The 19,474-nt window shown below is 44.1% G+C and overlaps 1 protein-coding gene across 1 annotated transcript in view; it reads left to right on the forward strand.

Moving 5' to 3' along the window:
- The window catches only part of FNDC3B (fibronectin type III domain containing 3B), a 355,299-nt gene that overhangs the window by 269,891 nt on the left and 65,934 nt on the right, over positions 1 to 19,474 (forward strand). The window contains exons 12-14 of the mRNA XM_044669554.1: positions 15,342 to 15,466; positions 17,434 to 17,608; positions 19,316 to 19,402. Of these exons, the coding sequence (XP_044525489.1) occupies positions 15,342 to 15,466; positions 17,434 to 17,608; positions 19,316 to 19,402 (387 nt within the window). The remainder of the gene's footprint in view (positions 1 to 15,341; positions 15,467 to 17,433; positions 17,609 to 19,315; positions 19,403 to 19,474) is intronic.

Consider the following 19,474-nt stretch of genomic DNA (forward strand, 5'->3'; position numbering starts at 1 on the left):
AAAGAAAGAAAGAAAGAAAGAAAGAAAGAAAGAAAGAAAGAAAGAAAGAAAGAAAGAAAGAAAGAAAGAAAGAAAGAAAGAAAGAAAGAAAAAGAAAGAGTGTTTTTGTTTTTACATTCAGTACCCTCTTGGCTTCATACTAAATTCAGCTTTGTATTGATTGTTGTTAGGACCTAGTTCCAAGGGTGGCATGGCATTGATTGGCAAATCCTCACCTTGAAAACACTTGCCTCAAAAGGCCGATATTTCCAACTTGTGCCATTCGTTTTTAGCAGCCTGGGACTTGGCTCTATCTGGTCAATTTTTTGTTACTCTCTTCTATTTCCCTCTGATTATCTCAATATCCGTGATTTTTACAAACAGCCTGGAGATTTTTGGCACAGGAAATAGTGGGACTAGGAAGAAGGTCATTCCATTCCAAATGCAAGATAACTAATATCCGTAGATTAAACTTTAGCAAGTAGAAAGATTGAGAAGATTACGGATTTGGGCCAAAAATAAAGAAATTCATTAAAAAATCTTCTCAGATGTGGAAAACCATAGGCATTCTTGTTGTTGTTTTTGTTGTTGTTGTTGTTGTTATTTAACCGACTGTAAAATGATCATTGCCCAGTGGGATTTGTGAGCTAGAATTTGATGTGTGAGAGAAGATCCTTCACCACTTTCAGCAGAAGCTTTTTCCCCATCTGGTTTACATCTGAACAGACCAGGTTCCAAGAAACCAAAAGACAATGATCTCTTGTTCTTAAGAACTCAGCAATGAGCTCAGGGTGTACAGCCCGTTAAAGGGTCGGGCTTGACCAGGATGCCTTACAAATAAGGCATTATTTTATTTAAGGTGGTCTGAATGAAAAATGAAACCCCCCAGACAGTCCCTGCTGAGAAAATGTTCTAGGAGTCAGAGAGAGCTGAGAACGAGCTCTGCTGGACTGGGCATCTTCCCATTCCCCATTCCCCAAAGCTTGAGTGAAATCTTAGTGAAGGTGACCTTTCAAATGCATCAGTTTCTCACTCCAGCTGGAAGTTTTTCTCCTGAAATTTTACTTTTCTGGTCTGAGAGTGGCTTATTTTTGCCACTAAATCCTCTCACATGAGGCATTCATATCTGTGTGCACACCAGGCATCAAGCGCTGTGTGTGTGTGTGTGTGTGTGTGTGTGTGTGTGTGTGTGTGTGTGTGTCTTTCTCTTGGATTTCCTGTGGCCATTTGACCTTGGATTGTGATTTCATGAGTTAATTGAGGTTGTGATGACCGGTGGAGGACTTGGATGGGAGACCTACGAGGAAAACGCAGGTGTTACAGGAAATGGTGATGGTGACTCAATTGTTGGCCTTCTTTTTCTATCAGTAGTAGTAGTGGCTTGGCAGGATGATGGAAAGAAATGAGCAGATCATGGATCTCAGTAGAAATATATAAATAATACCTAATGGCCACTTCTAGTCACAAAAGCCCCAATAGAGGCAGCCGGTGGTCCCATGCTTAGTGCCATCTTTTGTGGTGCAAAGAGGGGGCATAACAGCTTTGCAGGCTTTGCTGCAGAGTTCTTCTGTCAGTTGATAAAGGGTTTTAGAATCTTGGGAGAGTCAATTGGCCCTGGGAACTCGTGGAGAGAAGTGCACCACACTTTGGATCATTGCTCTGACTTCCTTCTCCTTCCTTTATTTTTTCTTTCCTTTATTCCCTTCTTTTCTATTTTTTCTTTTTTCTTTCCCACCTTCCTTTCTTCATTATTGGCCATAGATATAGAGCGGGATGGGACCTTCGACGCCATTTAGTCCACAGTTGAGAAATGAACACTGGTCAATTTCCTGTATCAATAAAATGACAAAAAGTGCCCATTCCATCTCCTTCTTAGGAATCTTGTATAACCTGAATGGAATCTCCTGCTCCTTCCTTCCCAAAGTTACCTTGTTTATGTTGTGAGGTTCAAATGAGATAAGACATGTAAAGCATTTTTTTAAAAAGCCCTTATCCTCCTTAGAATCAATATTCTGTATATTCTGGGGGCAACTGGATAGCTCAGTGGATTGAGAGTCAGGCCTAGAGATGGGAGGTCCTAGGTTCAAATCTGGCCTCAGCCACTTCCCAGCTGATCTCCTTTCCTGTTAGAAAATTCAATGAATGGCCATCTAAAATCCTAAATATTGGACCACAACACGAGTGAGATTCCAGAGTCCCCACAATGGAACTCTTGGCCATCAGTGGGGCTGCCCTGCAGCTTTGGAGGAGGCTTTTTCCAGGGAACACTGCGCTTGACCCAGTCTTAGCCACGTGCCTGGGAGTAGCCGGTGGTCTTGTTCCCTGGGTGCCCCTTCCCTAACTCTGGGGACCAGTCAGAGTTCTAGCCCATTCTGGAGTGTTCTGAGCCAGAAGGTATTTTCCTTTAATTCCTTGGAGTGAATAGCAGCGCCGTTAAAGGCAGGAGATCATTTTCAGGGCAGCTTCCAACTTGACGGGCTGCGAGTCATCGTCACATTTTCATTTCCTTCTGGTCGCAAACCCCTGTGTTTACATTTCCGCCTCCCTCCCGATGCTCATGAGTGAGTCTTTCTGAGAAGCAGCAGAGAAGGTCTGAAGGCTCACAGCAACTTCTATCGTACCAGAAAAGCGGTCTCTGCCCCGCTCCCGTCTCTCTCAGTTCCCCGAGGAGCTCACCATCAGGAGAAGGGTCTCCTCCGGGAGTCGGGATCTTTGGGCTTTGCGTGTGTCACGGCCCCCCGTGAAAAGCCTCGCTCGTGGGAACTGGAGTGTAGAAGAATCCAACCTGCAGCCTTCCTCCCCTTTCTCACCTCTGCCCGTCCCGTAGGGCCAGAATACTCTCCACGCCAAGTCCTCTCAGGACTCCCAACTCCCCTCAAAACTCAGCTCGTGGTTCCTCTCATCACTAACTCCCTTTCCACATTTTTCATGTCCTTTGTGTTTTTTATTGATTCATCTGTGAATTTTTTATATTGATCCCCACTTCCCCCTGATCCCAGATATCAGAGCAGGAACTTGAGCCTGTTGTTGATGAATATTTATTGAGCACCTACTGTGTGCCAAGAACTCTTGCTTAGACTACCAATACAATTGGGGGAAAGAAGACCTCGAGTTCTCATTGGGGTGGACAACCCATAGAAGAGAGCTCAGCGGCACACCAGACTCCATTTCCATGGCAAGGCAGCAGGGCAGAGGAGAGTGCTGAGTTCTGGCATCCATAATGGCGGTGAGGCAATAGCAAGAGAGATGCTACCATTTTGGGGGATGGGGGGGAATATTCTGAAAGATGCTCCACAGGCGTGGGGAGGGGGAGAAAATCCTCCCCTGGAAAAAGATGCCTCTGGAGCTGCTGACATATCCAGAAGTGTTGTCCTCCCTGTACGAAACTTCACAATAAAACATGTATTACTCTCAAAAAAAAAATCATTATTATTGATTGAGAAGAAACCATTTCATACCGGGCTGGCATAAGATGGAACATGTCAAGGCAGAGAAGGCAATTCGAGGTTGGGGAAGAAAAAAGTCACCAAGTAAAGAGAGAAGCAGAAAGCAGTTCTAATGTGATTAACAGAGTCAGCAGGATTGCTAGCGGCTAAGTAGACGGTGTTGGTGGTGACTTGGTGCCGTGTACATATTTGGGCTTGCTTTTCACGAAACACTCCGATATAACATTGACAGAAATGCTGAGAAAATGCTTCGTCTGAGCTGTGACTAGTCTTATTTCCCAAGGCTTTTGCTGAAGTGACTCAATTAGACCCCACAAGGACTCGTAGCATTCTGGTTTCCTGTTGACTAATAAGAACAGTCAGCTGGACTATAGAATGGGCAAACGTTGGAAATGGGGGGTTTTCCCTAGGGGATTCTCATTCCATGCCAGTAGAACAAAAGTGGACACAATTAGATGGACGGAGGCCACCAGGGCCAGATCATAGATCTAAAGCTAGGAGGGATCTCAGAGACCACCCTATCTACACTTCCTCATTTTATAGATGAAGAAGCTGAGGGTCCAAGAAAAACTTTCTTTTCTTTGGCTGACATGGCTGCTTATTAGCCAAGCCAGGATTGGAACCCAAATTTTCTGAACTCTGAATCCAGTTTTTCCTTCCCCACTCTGGACCCCTAAATCCCAGAGACCTTTCCTTTACTTGAATTTTCTGTTACAAGTGATGGAGTAAAAAAAAAAAAATTCATAACCTGAGAAAATCTCCAGGAATTGGAGAAAAGAAGCTCAGAGGAGAAGGAGCAAGGTGAGAATAGACAAGATAACGGCCTTCAAGCATCAGAGAGGATGTTTCAAGGAAGAACAACTAGACTTGGTGTGTTTAGCCCCTTAAGGCAAACCTAGAAGTAATAAATGGGAAAAATCCAAGAAGTAAATTTAGATTCGATATCAGGAAAAACTTCCTGACATGCAGAAGCATCCAAAAGTGGGTGGGCTACCTCTGTGGGTATTGAAGATCCAAGGAAAAGTCGAGAGGACCATTTGTCTGGTAGGTTCTGAAGGGGAGTTGGCCTCCGAGGTGCTTTCCAATTGCAGGATTCTGGCCTGGAGATTGTCTCCATCTCCATTGCAAGCAAGATGAAGGAATCAAGTCCCAGGACTCCCATCCAATTGCCCCAGCTTTCATAAAGGCACCAACACAATTGGCCTCCAAGAGGGCTGGCTGGTCCCCAGGAGCTAGAGACAAGGTGCATCCACTGCCTTGCTGACGGAGACCCCCGCCTCCCCTTTTCAGCACTATTTCCCCTCCCTTGGTGCTCTAGTCTACTGCAAGAAGCCGTGCTCTGGCCTGGAGAAGCACACTTGATGGAGGGTTTCAATTTAAGGCAAAATTACAGGCTCGGTTCTCAGCTGCTCCCCATGATTGAAGGGCTCAAATGCTTAGCGTGGCTGCCAGTTGCCACCTGGGGCCCAGCTAAGCTGCTCTACCAGACCCATAGCTGGGTGTTTTGTTTTGTTTTGTTTTGTTTTTCATTTTAAAATAGTTCATCTGAGAGACAGAGAAGAGCCTGACTTGGCCTAATGTGACACACAGATTCTTTTTCCCGGGCTTCCAATCATGTTTTGTTACCTTGAGTAGATAGAAAACAAGTTGTTTCATGTCTTACTCTCCCCCCACACCCTCCTTTTCAACAAAACAAACAAACACATTTGTCTCCCGTAACCAGACGTGAATCTGCCCCAGCAGTGTTTTAGGTCTACCTGCTCCCAAGGATTGATTTCTATTAAAACTTGTCTGGAAGATTTTACTTCTATTTTGGGAGATGTGAAGGGCTGACACAGTACCATGTACTGATCACTTGGGCTCTGCTGTCTTTCATCCTGAAGCAAACCACAGAAAGTTCATGATATTTTTGAAGGCAGACATTTTTTTAAAATTTATTGATACCTTTTATTTTTACATCTCCCTCATTTCCCAATATATCAATATGTCCCTTTATCCTGTGCCCACCCAAAGAACTATCCCTTGCCACTAAGAATTTTAAAAAAAGACTTCTTTTGTTTAAAAAAAAATAAAAGGAAAAAAATAAAAACCCTTCTGCCATCATAACCAAATCCAACAGCATTTTACAATTTTAAGGTTCCTCACCTTTAGTTCCCCTGTGCTTCAAAGAAGAAAGGTGGGTGGCTCAATTTTCAAACCTCTTCTTTTGGGACCAAACTTTGTCATTAGAATGCCATCTCATTCCATTTTGATTTTTGTTATTGTTGCTATTAAAGAATGTTATTTTTTTTCTGGTTCTGTTTGCTTCACTTTGTATCAGTTCATAGAAGTTTTCCTTTGCACATGGAACCTTCCTTTGATCTCCATTACTGTTTGAAGGAAGGAAGTTTAGAAGGGAATGAAGGAAGAAGTATCACTTTCAAGAGCAATAAGAACTAGGAAATTGATATTAAGTGACTTGCCCAGGGTCACACAGCTAAGAGGCCAGAGTCATAGGCTTTTAAGCATGAAAGGCCTAATAGCTATACTTCACCCTTCAAGGGTAGAGAGGTAGAGAGATAGATGAATGTTCGATTGATTGATTGAATGATAGATAGATAGATAGATAGATAGATAGATAGATAGATAGATAGATAGATAGATAACTAAGTGGATGGATAGATAGATAGATAGATAGATAAGTGGATGGATAGATAGATAGATGGATAGATAGATAGATAGATAGATAGATAGATAGATAGATAGATATAGATAGATAGATAACTAAGTGGATGGATAGATAGATAGATAGATAGATAGATAAGTGGATGGATGATAGATAGATAGATAGATAGATAAGTTGATAGATAGATAGACAGATATGATGGATGGATAGATAGATAGACAGATAGATAGATAAGTGGATGGATGGATAGATAGAATTTAGAGGGTGGAAGTATAGATAAGTAGATATGATATGTGTTTTCTGACCTAAAATTGACTCAACTGTAATCTGTTGATGGAAGGCATGGGGAGAGAATTTTTGAGCTGGGAATTGTCCAATGCTCCTTGCTTTTTTCCTCTAGCTTGAGAATAAACAACATGGAATCAAAACCATTTTGTAGTTTGTAGATACAAACCCCTTACCTCATTCCCTGCCTGCCATTTACACACGCAGCTTGTTGACCACCCTGGAACTCAGAAGAAAAACAAAGACTTTGGGGTGAGGGTGGGGGAGTGTGGGTTGGCACCGCAGAATTTCTGAAGCCACCCAGACTGTAGAGTGTCACATGTCTCCAACACCCCCACCCCGGCCGCCATGTGCCCCTTTTTTTCCCGAAGAAATACATGCTCTTTTGACTTGTGAAGCCAACATGTGTCTTTGATGTTGCCTGGGGTCTGCTCGTGCTGGAACAGCTTCTAAATATAGGCCCACTAGCAGACTAAATCTCTTGGCTCTGGCTGCCGTTCAGCTGGCGGCCACAGCCTTATTTTTTATTTCAATTAACGTGGCTGTTCCTGACAGACGAGCTGATCTGGGCTGTTGCCGAAACACCAAGCCGTCTACAGATCCTCAGCGAGTCTGTTTGCATGTTTGAAGGCAGACCTTTGTGGGGAGCCCAAGCCAGGAGATAGCCAGAGGACTCAAAGACACCGTGTATCCATGGGCAGATCTGAGATTGCACCAGTTGGGCGGTAGAGTGGGTGGGTGCCAAAGATGGAAGCAGGAATGTCTGAGCAAATCCTGCCTCAGATGCGTCCTACCTTTGTGGCCCTGAATAAGGCATTTCATGAGTCTCTGTTTGCTTATCTCTAAAATGGGGATACTAGAATCTACCTCAGTTGTGTGGGTCTTATGATAGGATATTAAGCACTCTGCAGACCTTAAAATATAAAGGGGCAGCTAAATGGGTAGAGAGCCAAGCCTAGAGGCAGGAGGCCCTGGGTTCAAATACGCCTTCAGACACTTCCTACCTGTGTGACCCTGGGCAAGACACTTAACCCCAGTTGCCTAGCCCTCACTTCTCTTCTGCCTTGGAACCCATACTTAGTGTTGATTCTGAAACAGAAAGTAAGGGTGTTCTTTTTTTTTAAGTACTATATAAATACAAGTTGTTTTAATATTATACATATATATATTATACAATATAATATATATTACATATATAACACATAACTATATCAGAACCTGAAAGAGACTGGGAAGATGGTGACAAGCCTCAGCTAGTACAATATCTGGAAGAGGGAAGAGTGCTAGAAGCGAGATCCAGGTTCAAATCCAAACTCTTCCCATGGTGACTATGGACTTAATCCCTCAGGCTCCCTGGGCCTCTGTCTTTTTGGCTATAAAATGGGAGTGGTACTATCTCTACGCAGTACTTACTTGGGAAGATAAAACAAGGTAGCATGTGTGGTGGCTTTGAAGGGTCTCTGCTCTAATACTGCTCTGTCCTTCAATGATGAAGGCCACCAAGCATCCATTCCTGTCTACCCTGTGTGACTCTTGTCTACACCTTCCCTTCAATCCATCACTGATTGGGGACATTTTTTTTTAAGTACTATATAAATACAAGTTGTTTTGAAGGCCACCATGCATCCATTCTTGTCTATCCTGTGTGACTCTTGTCTATACCTTTCCTTCAGTCCTCCACTAATTGGGGAAAGGTCTGTCACTCATGTTGTGATGGCCTTTCCCAAGCTCTTGACATTGAGGGGATGGTAGGGCCCCCCAGAATAGCATATGGGTTATTCCTCACTCCTGCTCTTAGACCAGCCCATATGCTTTTTGCTTATCTACTACATGCTACTAAACGTTTCTCTGATAAGATCCTTCACAGAATTTGCAGTGACTTACAGCTGATTCACACCCACATTTCTCCTGTTTGTTACTCACTGAGTACATCTCAGCCACCTTAACGTGCTTGTGAAATGCCAAGTTATGATGATGTTGACAATGATGACATCCCAGCAAAATACAGAGGTGTCTCACATCTGCCATCAGGACTAGAGTGGCCTGTTCTTGTTTTTTGTTTTGTGTGTGTGTGTGTGTGTGTGTGTGCTGGGACTAATGCAATTAAAAATCAGAAAATAGAGTCACTTATAATCCATTAATGCAAGAATGATTGCAAATACCAGCCAGCCTTATTCATTAGTGCCAACGGTGTTGGAAACACCGACCGTTCTCAGCTTATTATTGCCAATGTAATGGGAAATGCCAGCCAGCTCAACAGAGGACCATGCAATCTGTAGAATCACGCCTGACAGTAAAAATGCAAAGAGGGAGGGGAGGTCATAATGATTAATTAGTGTTTTGTATCTATTTCTTGAGTGAGGATTGGATGTTTGTTCATTAAGGTCCATATGTAGAAAGCAACCCACTTGTGAGGGTTTCACCCATCCTGTACAAGTGCCAAGGAAACCTTCCACTAGATTTAAAATTAATAAAGCTAATACTGAACGATCATTTTAATGAATTATAATGCTTCTAAATGGTTGTTGCCTCAACTCACGGCTGTGCATATGAGGCTAGGATGCCCTTTCTCCTAACCTCCATCTCTTAAATGCTCGGCTTCATCCAAGATCCTCTTCATTCCACCACCTCCAGGAAGGCTCTTCCTCTGCTTACTTGTTTGAGTCTTCTTCCCTCCTGAAATGATCAGGGGTGTGTGTGTGTGTGTGTGTGTGTGTGTGTGTGTGTGTGTGTGTGTGTATTTATAATATCATATCTTTACATATTGTATCATGCCAGTAGGAAGAAAGGAGTCAATAAAGTCAATAAAGAATAAAGGATGGAACAGACTGCAACATATTCCATATAAGGCCTGTAGAAGACAAATCAAAGTTAGTGTCATTAATGTGTGAGAGGGTGGGGAAAAAAAGCTGGGCTGATCCCATGGTGCTGAGTGATGGATGACTGTTGGACAACACACAAGCCTCACAAGCATCCCTCATATGAGGGAATATCTTTAAAAGTTCAGTCCTGAGAAGAAAAGGCATTTGGGGGGATCATCCTGGATGTGGCAGTCCAACTGGAAAATAGCACAAAGCACATCTCCCTTTCTTCTTGCTCCATTTCTCTTTCCAAGTGTATTGGGGGAAAAGAGAAGAATCTGAATCTGTTGATCCACCGAGGTGAGCAGACGCAGCAGGCAGCTGAAATGTTCTAATCTTGCTCCCCTGCTTAAATGTGCCTCACTATCACCCAGCTACCCTTATCCACATTTTAACAGATGCAAGATATGGCTTTGCCCACTCTGTTAGTGAGAATGAAATGGAAACTATGACACATACAGTTCTCCTGCCAATAAGTCTTTCTACCTCAGTGGTTACATCTCTTCAATAAGGATCCAGTTTCTTCCCACCTCAAGTCCTTTAGCGGGATTCAGCAGAGTTGAAGGAGAGAGAGGGTTCCATGATTCTTATTTTATTTAGCACCTGAATTTTATTTTTTTTAAAGATCAAATAGATTGAGATGGAAAAGAATCAAAAGATGGTGTTCATAGAAGAAAGCCATGGAAGTGAGGAGTTTATCATGTATTCAGCAATTGCATTTTAGGAAATGAAATAAGAAAAGTGCAGAGCATCCGTCCCCTGGGAAGAAAGGGTTAGATGGAAGGCATAACTGTCACCACCCATATCAGGTCTCTAACAGGTAACCAGGTGACTATCTACCAAGTCTGATCTGTCTGCCAGAAGCTGCCTCTGAGCTATGAAGATGAGGATTATTACTTGTTTTCAACAAAGGACTCTTTTGATAGTGGATTAGGTTTCATCTGGGTGCATTTCATTTTTTTTATAAATTGCCCTTTTCCCCCTCCTCAGAACCAGCTTTCTTTAGCTTCGTGCTTCTTATATATCTGTTTTCTTTACCATTACCTTGAAAAAATAGCCAGTGGCACCAGCGAATTTTCCCCAGAGAAGGTTCTTTCTCTTCCTCTTCGAATTTGTCAGACCTGCCTTTCCTAGAGAAATCTCTAAGGTACTTTGCAGCTCATGGCTTGAGAAACTGGCTGGCTGGTCTTACTGATTCTGTTGACAGTCTCTGGACCAGGTACATCCTGAGAAACAATTTATTTTAAGTAGTTTGCCGGCATGAATGATTTGGTATCATTTGCCTAAATGAGTCGGAGATGATGTGTTTGTCTTGTGAATAGACCAGGTGTTAGAATAGAAAATAAAATGTTAGAAATATTGAGACCTCTGGAAATGGATGTAGGATGTACTTGAAAGATCTGCTGTAACAGACTACCTGCTGCATTAGACTCACCAAAGCTCCAGCTTGGAAAAACAATCTCAGAAGGTGTCTAGAACTCTAGTCTTCACCATCCTAGAGTCCCCGGTCTGAGGTCCCTAATAATTGGGCAGAGATCCTTCCTTGAAAGCCATCTGCCTTCAAAGACATCTTTCCATCTCCACTGACTTAACTGTCAGAACCATCTTCCTGAAGTTCCACCTGTGTCTGCCATCTTGTCTCTTATCTCCTGGCTTCCCCAGATTCTCTTAGATCCCACTGAAAAACAACAATATCTTCTTTATACAGAGTTGTTTGCATGTTGTCCCCTTCCCCCGGTCCCATCATACTGTGGACATCTGACAAGCAGAGACAAGGATTGAGGGTATTTTTTCCCCTTTTCTTTATAACCCCAGCACTCAGCACAGAATCTGGACAGAATCATCACTCTTTAAGGCTTGTTGACTTGACTCGCCTGCTTTTTCCGAGTCTGTTCATGCCATAGGGCCAACCAGAACAAGTCTCTTCCACATGACAGCCCTTAAAACACTAGAAGGCAATTGCTGTGTTTCCCCCTCAGTCTTCTCTTCCCAGAGACCTGGAATCAAATTCCTGTTCTGTCTTTTACTGACATGATTAGTTTCTTCATCTACAAAATGGGTCTAATAAAACATGTACCATCTACCTCATACAATGAGATTTTTTTTAAAACCTAAAAAGTGTTCTAGAAATGATGGTGTAGAAATGGAACAATGTTCATGTACAGGGATCATTTTGTGCCAAACTTGTGATTTTGTCCAGGTAGATAACTCAGGATTTGATGGCTACCTCCAGCAAAGTTGACAATTGCATCATCATTTCTACTGGCGTCAAGATCTCTTGATGGGTATTCTTGTACTTATACAGATAAATACTTATTCTCCTCCACCTTAGAGGGTGGTTTGGGGGCATTGAGAGGTTGTGACTGGTCCAGGGCCACACCAGGAGTATGTCACAATGTTGAATCCAAGACTTCTGGCTCTGAGGCCAGCTTTCTATCCATAGTGCTCCACTGCCTACTGAGATATTATTTTTATTGTTTTTATGGTTGGTTTTATTATTGTTTTGTCATCCTTCCAGATAAAATGTAAGCTCTTTGAGAAGGAATATGTATAGGGAAGGAAGCTGATAGAAGGGAAGATTGATCAGGGGAGATAGTGGTCAGAGAAGGAGTGTATGTATGTGTCTCACATATAATACTTATTATTGATTATTATTATTGATTATTTATTCTCATCTCTTTTATTTAAATTCAGATAGAAATGGTTCTGAGACTATTCCGATATTTTTTCTTTTATATCTGTTGTTCTGGGAAGCAGCATAGTGTGGTATAGAGAGAGCTGGCCATTGTACCAGGACAAGTGGAATTGAAGACCTACCTTTGACCCATATGGGTTGTAGGTTCCTGTGGAAATCACTTAACCTCACAATGCTGTAGGCAGCCCTCTTAAGACTAGAGTTTTAAAAGTACCAGCTGGCATTGATGGAAGGAATTCTTCACATGAGAGTTATCTGAGTCAACGAAATCCTAGTCTAGTTTCTATCAGACTATCTCACACCAGTGGATAAAATGTCCACTTCTGGTGATTGAATAAAAGCATCTGAATGTCATCTTATCTTTTCTCAGGCCATTGTAGGCATCTTTGGGACAAGTCCATGAGCAGGGAGAAGGATGGACGAATGTGTCTTTTCTTATTCCCACATGGAGTTTTTTTTTTTCTTTCTTTCTCCTCTCCTTCTCTTAGTTTTGAATGTTTTTCCTTCTGTGTCATTTGGAGCTTATGAATTCAATATGGCGACAGCTATTGAAGATGTTCTTGGATTTGTTTTTCTGTGTCCTGTGCCTGGGGCCAACAGTTGTGTTTATGATTCTGTTCCAACGGTTATTACTTTTATTGTTGGCCAGAACCCTGTTCCCTCTCCCACTGACCTACTGCTGCACCCCTGGGCTGCCTGGCTTTCACCTCTTCGTGGTGGTCATCTTAGAAAGGGACATACTGGCCTTTCTTTCCTGGCTGCAGCTCTTTTCTTCGGGAAGAGGCAATGGGGGCTAAGAGAGAAGAGTGGGACGGGCCATTGGGGCATCGAGGGGGATGCTGAATAGGCTTCAGAAGTGATGAATGCCTTTGTCCCTGCAGGGCATAAGCTATTGGCAACGTGGCATGAGTGCCTTTGAGTTTAGGAAGAGAGACAGAAGGGAAGGAGCGCTCTGAGGCCATCTGAAATGAATGTAGAACGTGTCAGCCTTCTTGGACCATGCAATCAGATAGTGGGTGCAGTTATGCAAATCTGCTCTGTTTAAACCTTTTTCTGTGAATAAATTGGTTGTATTAGCATAGCTCTCTCTCCAGGTTGGCACTGAGCAGGCTTTCAGAGAAGGTCTCAAAACAGGCTGACTCATCTCAGACAAGAGTTTCGAAAACTATTCCTTGTACTTATGTCCATCCCCCAGTGCCGAGTCCAGTACCTGATACGTAGTAAATCCTCCATAAATCTTTGTTGATCGATTGATATTAAACGATGCAGAAACAAGTCCTGAAGCAGCTTCTTTTAGCACTTTTCAGATGTTGGCTCATTAAAACCTCACTCGATCAGATTTATCCCATTTTATAGGAGTATCAGAAACTTTCCCTGGATCCTATCTAGCCAGTAAGTGCCTACGGCTGGATCTGAGCCCTGCCTGCCCTATTCCAGGCCAACCTGCTCTCTCTGCCTTGCCGTGGAGCCATCAAGATGGTGGAACTTATAGAATGCGATACCAAATGAAGCCCTTCTTTTAGGCACACTGTTAAATGTGGGGTCCTTCAGAGACAAAAAATTAAGTACCTCCCTACCCATAAAGAGATTACAGTGTGGGAACTTGGGAGTAGAAATAGAGGTTTTTACTGCTTGTTCAAAGAAATAAATTTCACATACATGCAAAGTATGTCTGAGTTTCAAAGTTTTCGGGAGGTGACAGGCTAGGGGAGAATACTAACAGAAGCCAAGGAAAGAGGGTTAGGAAAGACCTGTGTAAGAGGTCTTACCAGAAAGGTTCATCAGTAGGCATTAATTCAGCACTCACTCTGCTAGGCACAATACAAAGGCAAAAATCAAAGTCCCCTGCCCTTGGCGAGCTTACATGCTGTTGGGTGAACCCAGCTATGAATGGAAAAATGAGTCTCCCAAGAATCAGAGCTGAGGATTCTTGGTCTTTCTTTGTTGTCATTTTTTTCCCCTCCAGATTGAACTTGACTCTTCATCCCCCTGGATTTTGTTTTTTAATCTGCTCACTCTGGGGACCTGAGTCTCCAAGCAAGGATGGATTCTGTTTGTTTCAGGTTTGAATTAGCTCTGAATATCCCAGTATGGGACTTGGAAGTCAGACATAGGCTAAGACAAACATTCAGAGAATTATGGTTCCTCTTGGGCCTTTTTGAGAACCTCAGATGTGTTGTTTGCAGGAGAGACTGCCTCATGGCTGTGGCCCGCTGGACCGGCCTAGATGTTTGGGATTCCTTTTTATTTATCGAAAGGAATGTTGAAGATGTTGGGAGGCAGCCAAGTCAACTTTAGGGCTAAGGTTTGAAGTCCCAAAGTGGATTTCCTCTAAGTAGTCTCTTGTGGTTTTCCTATTCTGTAAAACATAGATAAAATAATGTGGATTATGGGAGGAAGTGGTTGCTACGGTGTACTGTAACTTGGCATGTGAACTTGAAGCCAGCTAAGCTCAGAGCTTCAGAGGAACCTAATTAACAGGTTTGTTGTTGATATCAAATTGTGTGTTTGGTGTACAAACGGATATGGTACATCCCCTTCAGTTAATTTTTTTTCTTTTTTTTGTTATGAACTAAAGTGTAACCTCCCATTTGACAGGTGAGGAAAATGAGGCCTAAAGAGGTAACACTAGATGACACAGTAGATATAGTGCTAGACGTGGAGTCAAAAGGACCTAATTTCAAATCTTGCCTCAAACACTTGTGTGTTTTTGTGTAAATCTCTTAATCCCTCTAGCCTCATCTGTAAACTGGAAATAATATCACCTACCATTAGAAAGTTATTAGGAGAATCAAACGAGATGATTATGTAGAGTGATTTGCAAACTTTTAAAGTTCTATAGAAATATTGGTGGTGATGATGGTAACGATGATGATGATGATGATAGTGATAATGATGATGATGATAGTGATAATGATGGTGGTGATAGTGATGATGTTGGGGTGATAATGATGTTGGTGGTAGTGGTGATGATGGTGGTAGTGGTGATGATGATAGTGATAATGATGGAGGCAATGGTGATGATGGGAGTAGTGATGATAATGATAGTGATAATGATGGTGGTGATGGTGGTGATGTTGGTGGTGGTGATGATGATAGTGATGATGTTGGTGGGGGTGATGGTGATGATAATGTTGGTGGTGGTAATGATGATAGTGGTGATTGTGATGATGATGATGTCCATGCTTTAGACAGGAAATATTGGGGTGGACGAAAGACCTCGTTTTCAGAGCTGCTGTTGTAGAAGAAAAAAAGATTTCATTATCAGGGACCTTTTATGGCACATGACTTGTTTTTTTCCCAGTACCTCCATTCTTCATGGCTAAGAAAAAGGACATATAAGAAAAGGAAGGAAACAGATTGTTATGAAACTAGCATTGATATACTCTTTGGGTTTTCCTCCCTTGTAGGGAAAAAGGAACAGTGGCTTCAGAGAATGTTATTTTGGGAGCCAGAAACATTGCAAGTTGACCAAGCTTTGTCCGGCAATGGGATACACATTCAGGCTGGCAGCTCGAAATGACATCGGCACCAGGTAATGTTGCCTCCCAACTTTCTTATTGGCCTTTATCAAAAGTGTATGCTCAGATACCTCAGAGATCAAGGACTACAGGAGACTTTGGTCCCTATTTTACAGTTGAAAGAACTGGGGACCAGAGAGGTTTAAATGGTTTACCCAGACACACAGTAGAATATGCAGAACTAGGATTTGAACCCAGGTTGTCAGATGCCAGACCTGGCACTCTTTGTGCTCTCCCAAATTATTATTCTCTTTATGAAAAATTAAGTTAGGAATATTGAGATGGAAGAATGAGGAGCGGACCTCTTATGAGGTGTTAAACACTGCTCTGTGGGTTCTTCCCAATGTTACCAGAATACATCTGTTCTGTGAAAATGCCCCTAGGGACCTCTGTGAACCAAGAAAAACAATAAATAGTTAACGGTCTGAGATTTGAAAGTAATCCCAGCTCTTTTATTTATTTTTTTTTTGTTAAGTGATTTGCTTCTGCCTCCTTTCATCACTCGGGCAAGATTTTCATATATTTTCCTTTTTCAGTTAGGTGTAGGTGGAGAAAGACAAGGCTGCTAAGCCAGCCATCATGAGCGAGTCCACGGTCCACCTTGTGGGACACTTTAGGACGGCTCTAAGTCAAAACAGAAAGGCTCAGTGGGCCAGAAGGCTGCAGAAACGTGCCGTCCTGAAGGAGTTCGCTCTGCATTAGCCCGACGGTCCTTTCTGTCCTTTTCGTTTTTGTCTCTGTCGGCAATGCTGTTGATCACTTTTCCTGCCTTCTTCATCACACTCAGGCAAACGTGGCTGCTTCTACTGGGGCTCACTTTTGCCTCTTCTTCTATTCCCAGCACTTAGCACGGTACCTGGCACATAGTAGGGGCCTAATCAGTGTTTATTATGCGATACAAATCATTGTACCAGAAGTGGATTCACTGAATGTGGACTAGCTCTCAAGACACATCTTGGCAGGTGTCATTTTTTTTTTAACCCTTACTTTCAGCTTTTAAGGTGGAAGAGCAAGAGCTAGACAAATGGGGTTAAGTGGCTTGCCCAAGGTCACACAGTTAGGAAGTGTCTAAGGTCAGATTTGAACCCAGGCCTCCTCACCTCCACACCTGGCTCTTACTCATGGTGCTCTGGTTGGTGTTTTGTTTTTTTGTTTTTGGCGTAACTCCTTGGTACCGGTTTTTGTGGGGGATTTGTCTCCCGCTGGCATGGATTAACCTTTTTTATATCGTGGACTCTGTAAAGACTAAAATTAATATACAATAACTAAGTATTATATTTTATAAAGTTTCCTAAATTTCCACTTATACAACTCCTTTGACGGTCTGGCTGAGCCAGTGGACCCCTTCTCAGCGTGATTATTCTGAAAGGATCACCAAGGAAATGACTTAGACCCATCCAGATCTTTTTTATGGCAAGTTGACAGGCTGCAGGTTAGGAAGCCCGCCCCGGGCGGCCCAAGGTTTCACGCTGAGGGGGTCCTCGGAGGTGTCCAGGCTGCCAGAGCACCGGGGAGAGACGAGATAAGTGGGACATTCTGGAATATAACGAACATTCCTAACCCTCTGCCTCAGGAAGCCTTTTTTCATAGGAACAACGAGGGACAGCTACGTGGCTCAGTGGATAGAGAGCCAGGCCCAGAGACAGGAGGTCCTGGATTCAAATCTGGCCTCAGACACTTCCTAGCGGGGTGACCCTGGGCAAGTCACTTGACCCCCATTGCCTAGCCCTGACCTCTCTTCTGCCTTGGAATCAGTACACAGTGTGGATTCCGGGGTGGAAGGTCGGGGTCTTAGAAAGCAAAAGGCTCTAAGCTTCTCGAGGGTAGGGGCTGCCTTTTACCTTTCTCGTACCCGTCCTCGTGCCGCCCGAGAGGAAGGTCCCCCCCTGGGGCCCTGCTTCAGGGGTCCGCACAGCCCGCACGCAGAGCCCCGGCTGCGCCACAGACGTGCATGCGGCTCACGAGGTCTCTTTCTCCGCAGTGGCTACAGCCAGGAGATGGTGTACTACACGTCGGGGAACATCCCGCAGACGCCCTGCGCCCCGAGACTCGTGCGAGCGGGGGTCACGTGGATCACCCTGCAGTGGAACAAGCCGGAAGGCTGCACGGCCGAGGAGGCCATCACCTACACCTTGGAGATCCAGGAGGAAGACCACGTAAGTCCGGGGAGGGACGCTCGAGCCCACCCGTGTCCGCCTGGCCCGAGACCACTCGGTCCTCCCCTGTGGAGCGGCCACAGCCAGGCCCCTCGCCTTAGAGGAGAGGAAACGGAGGCCCCAAAGAAGGGAAGGCATTTGGCCAGGCGCAAAAACCAGGCTCTGGGACAAGAGTTCAAACCTGAAAGACTAAATCCAGAGCCGCGGCCTGCACGCCTCCCTCCACGGGCACCCTGGGGAGACGACGGCCCCAGAAAGCATCTCCTCTAGGGTGTCCCCATGAGGGCCCCCGTGCGCTCACAGCCCTCCCCGACAGCCACCTCCATGGGCTCACGGAGCAGCCCAACAAGGGCAGTTACATATGGGACTCCTCAAAAAATTAATGTTTAGTGATATTTTTTGTTTTTACATCACCTTTATTTGTAATTATATCCCTCCCAAATGACCCATCCCTCATAATGAGATAGAGAAAAAGAGAGAGAGTGAGAGAGACAGAGAGAAGGACAGAGGGAGGGAGAGACACACACAGAGAAAGAGAGAGATAGGGAGAGTGGGAGAGACAGAGACACAGAGAAAGACAGAGACAGAGGGAGGGAGGGAGACACATAGAGAAAGACAGAGAGATGGAGAGAGGGACAGAGACAGAGACACAGAGAAAGACAGAGATAGAGACAGAGGGAGGAAGAGACAGAGATAGGGAGAGAGAGAAAAAGAGATAGGGAGAGAGAGAGTGAGAGAGAGAGAAACAGAGACAGAGAGTCATTGGCAAACCTGTAGTCTCCCATTATTACCTTTAAAAGGAGAATTGTATTTTTACTTCTCCTTGGAAGACTATATATTTCTTCCTTTCTTTCCTTTTTTCTTTCTCTTTCCTTTTTTCTTTCTTTCCTTTTTTCTTTCTTTCCTTTTTTCCTTTCCTTCCTTTCCTTCCTTTCCTTCCTTCCTTCCTTCCTTCCTTCCTTCCTTTCTTCCTTCCTTCCTTCCTTCCTTCCTTCCTTCCTTCCTTCCTTTNTAGGTTAACACAACTGGAAAGGACCTCACAGGTCATCTGTTTCCTCTCCCTCGTTTTTATAGATGAGGAAAATGAGGGTGATACAGATTTGAAGGGACCTCAGTGGCCATCTGGTCAAACTCATTCGTCCTTGAAAGGCATCAGCACTACAATATGCCTGAAAAGTGACTTTTCTCACGTTCCTGTGGGCTAAGTAGCTGGGTCAGGAATTGAACTCGGGTCTTTGAAATCCAAAACCAGGGTTTTCCTTGATCCACCTTGTCTCCAACAGCAAGGGAGCTCTTCATTCCTCATACTCCCACCATTACTACAGGGTGAGCCCATAGGGGTCCTCGGTGGCCAGTCACGGACTACCCCTTCCCACCCCCGCCAAGGGAAATCGGTACTCTAAGAAGAGAAGAATTGAGGGTAGTCTTCCTACCCTCGGGCCCATTAGCCCCGGCTCGGTACCCCACCTTTACAAGAGAGTTGTCCAGGCCAAAGAGACCTTGTGTGTTGCCTGAAAACCGCACAGCTGTGTCCTGGGGGCTTCCAAAACAGCTGTTTCTTAGGGTCCCGAAACGTGTCGCGAGAGCTCCGACTCTCAGCTGAGTTCTGGAATCGCCTCCTCCAAGAAGCCGGCGGCTCGTTAGAAGCAGAGCTTTTCAGGGGCTGCCATTCTGGTCCTGATGGTTCTTGTGCTTCTGTCCCTTCAGGATAGCCTTTTCCACTCAAGATACACTGGAGAGGATGCCACCTGCACTGTGAAGAATCTGAAGAGAAGCACCCAGTATAAATTCAGGGTGAGTTCCTAGCCGCTCTCGCGGTCCTCCTTCTCTGCCTCTTGGGTGACCAGAGGCTTTCCTGAAATCACG

Source organism: Gracilinanus agilis, chromosome 3 (assembly GCF_016433145.1).
Source record: "Gracilinanus agilis isolate LMUSP501 chromosome 3, AgileGrace, whole genome shotgun sequence".
NCBI lineage: Eukaryota > Metazoa > Chordata > Mammalia > Didelphimorphia > Didelphidae > Gracilinanus > Gracilinanus agilis.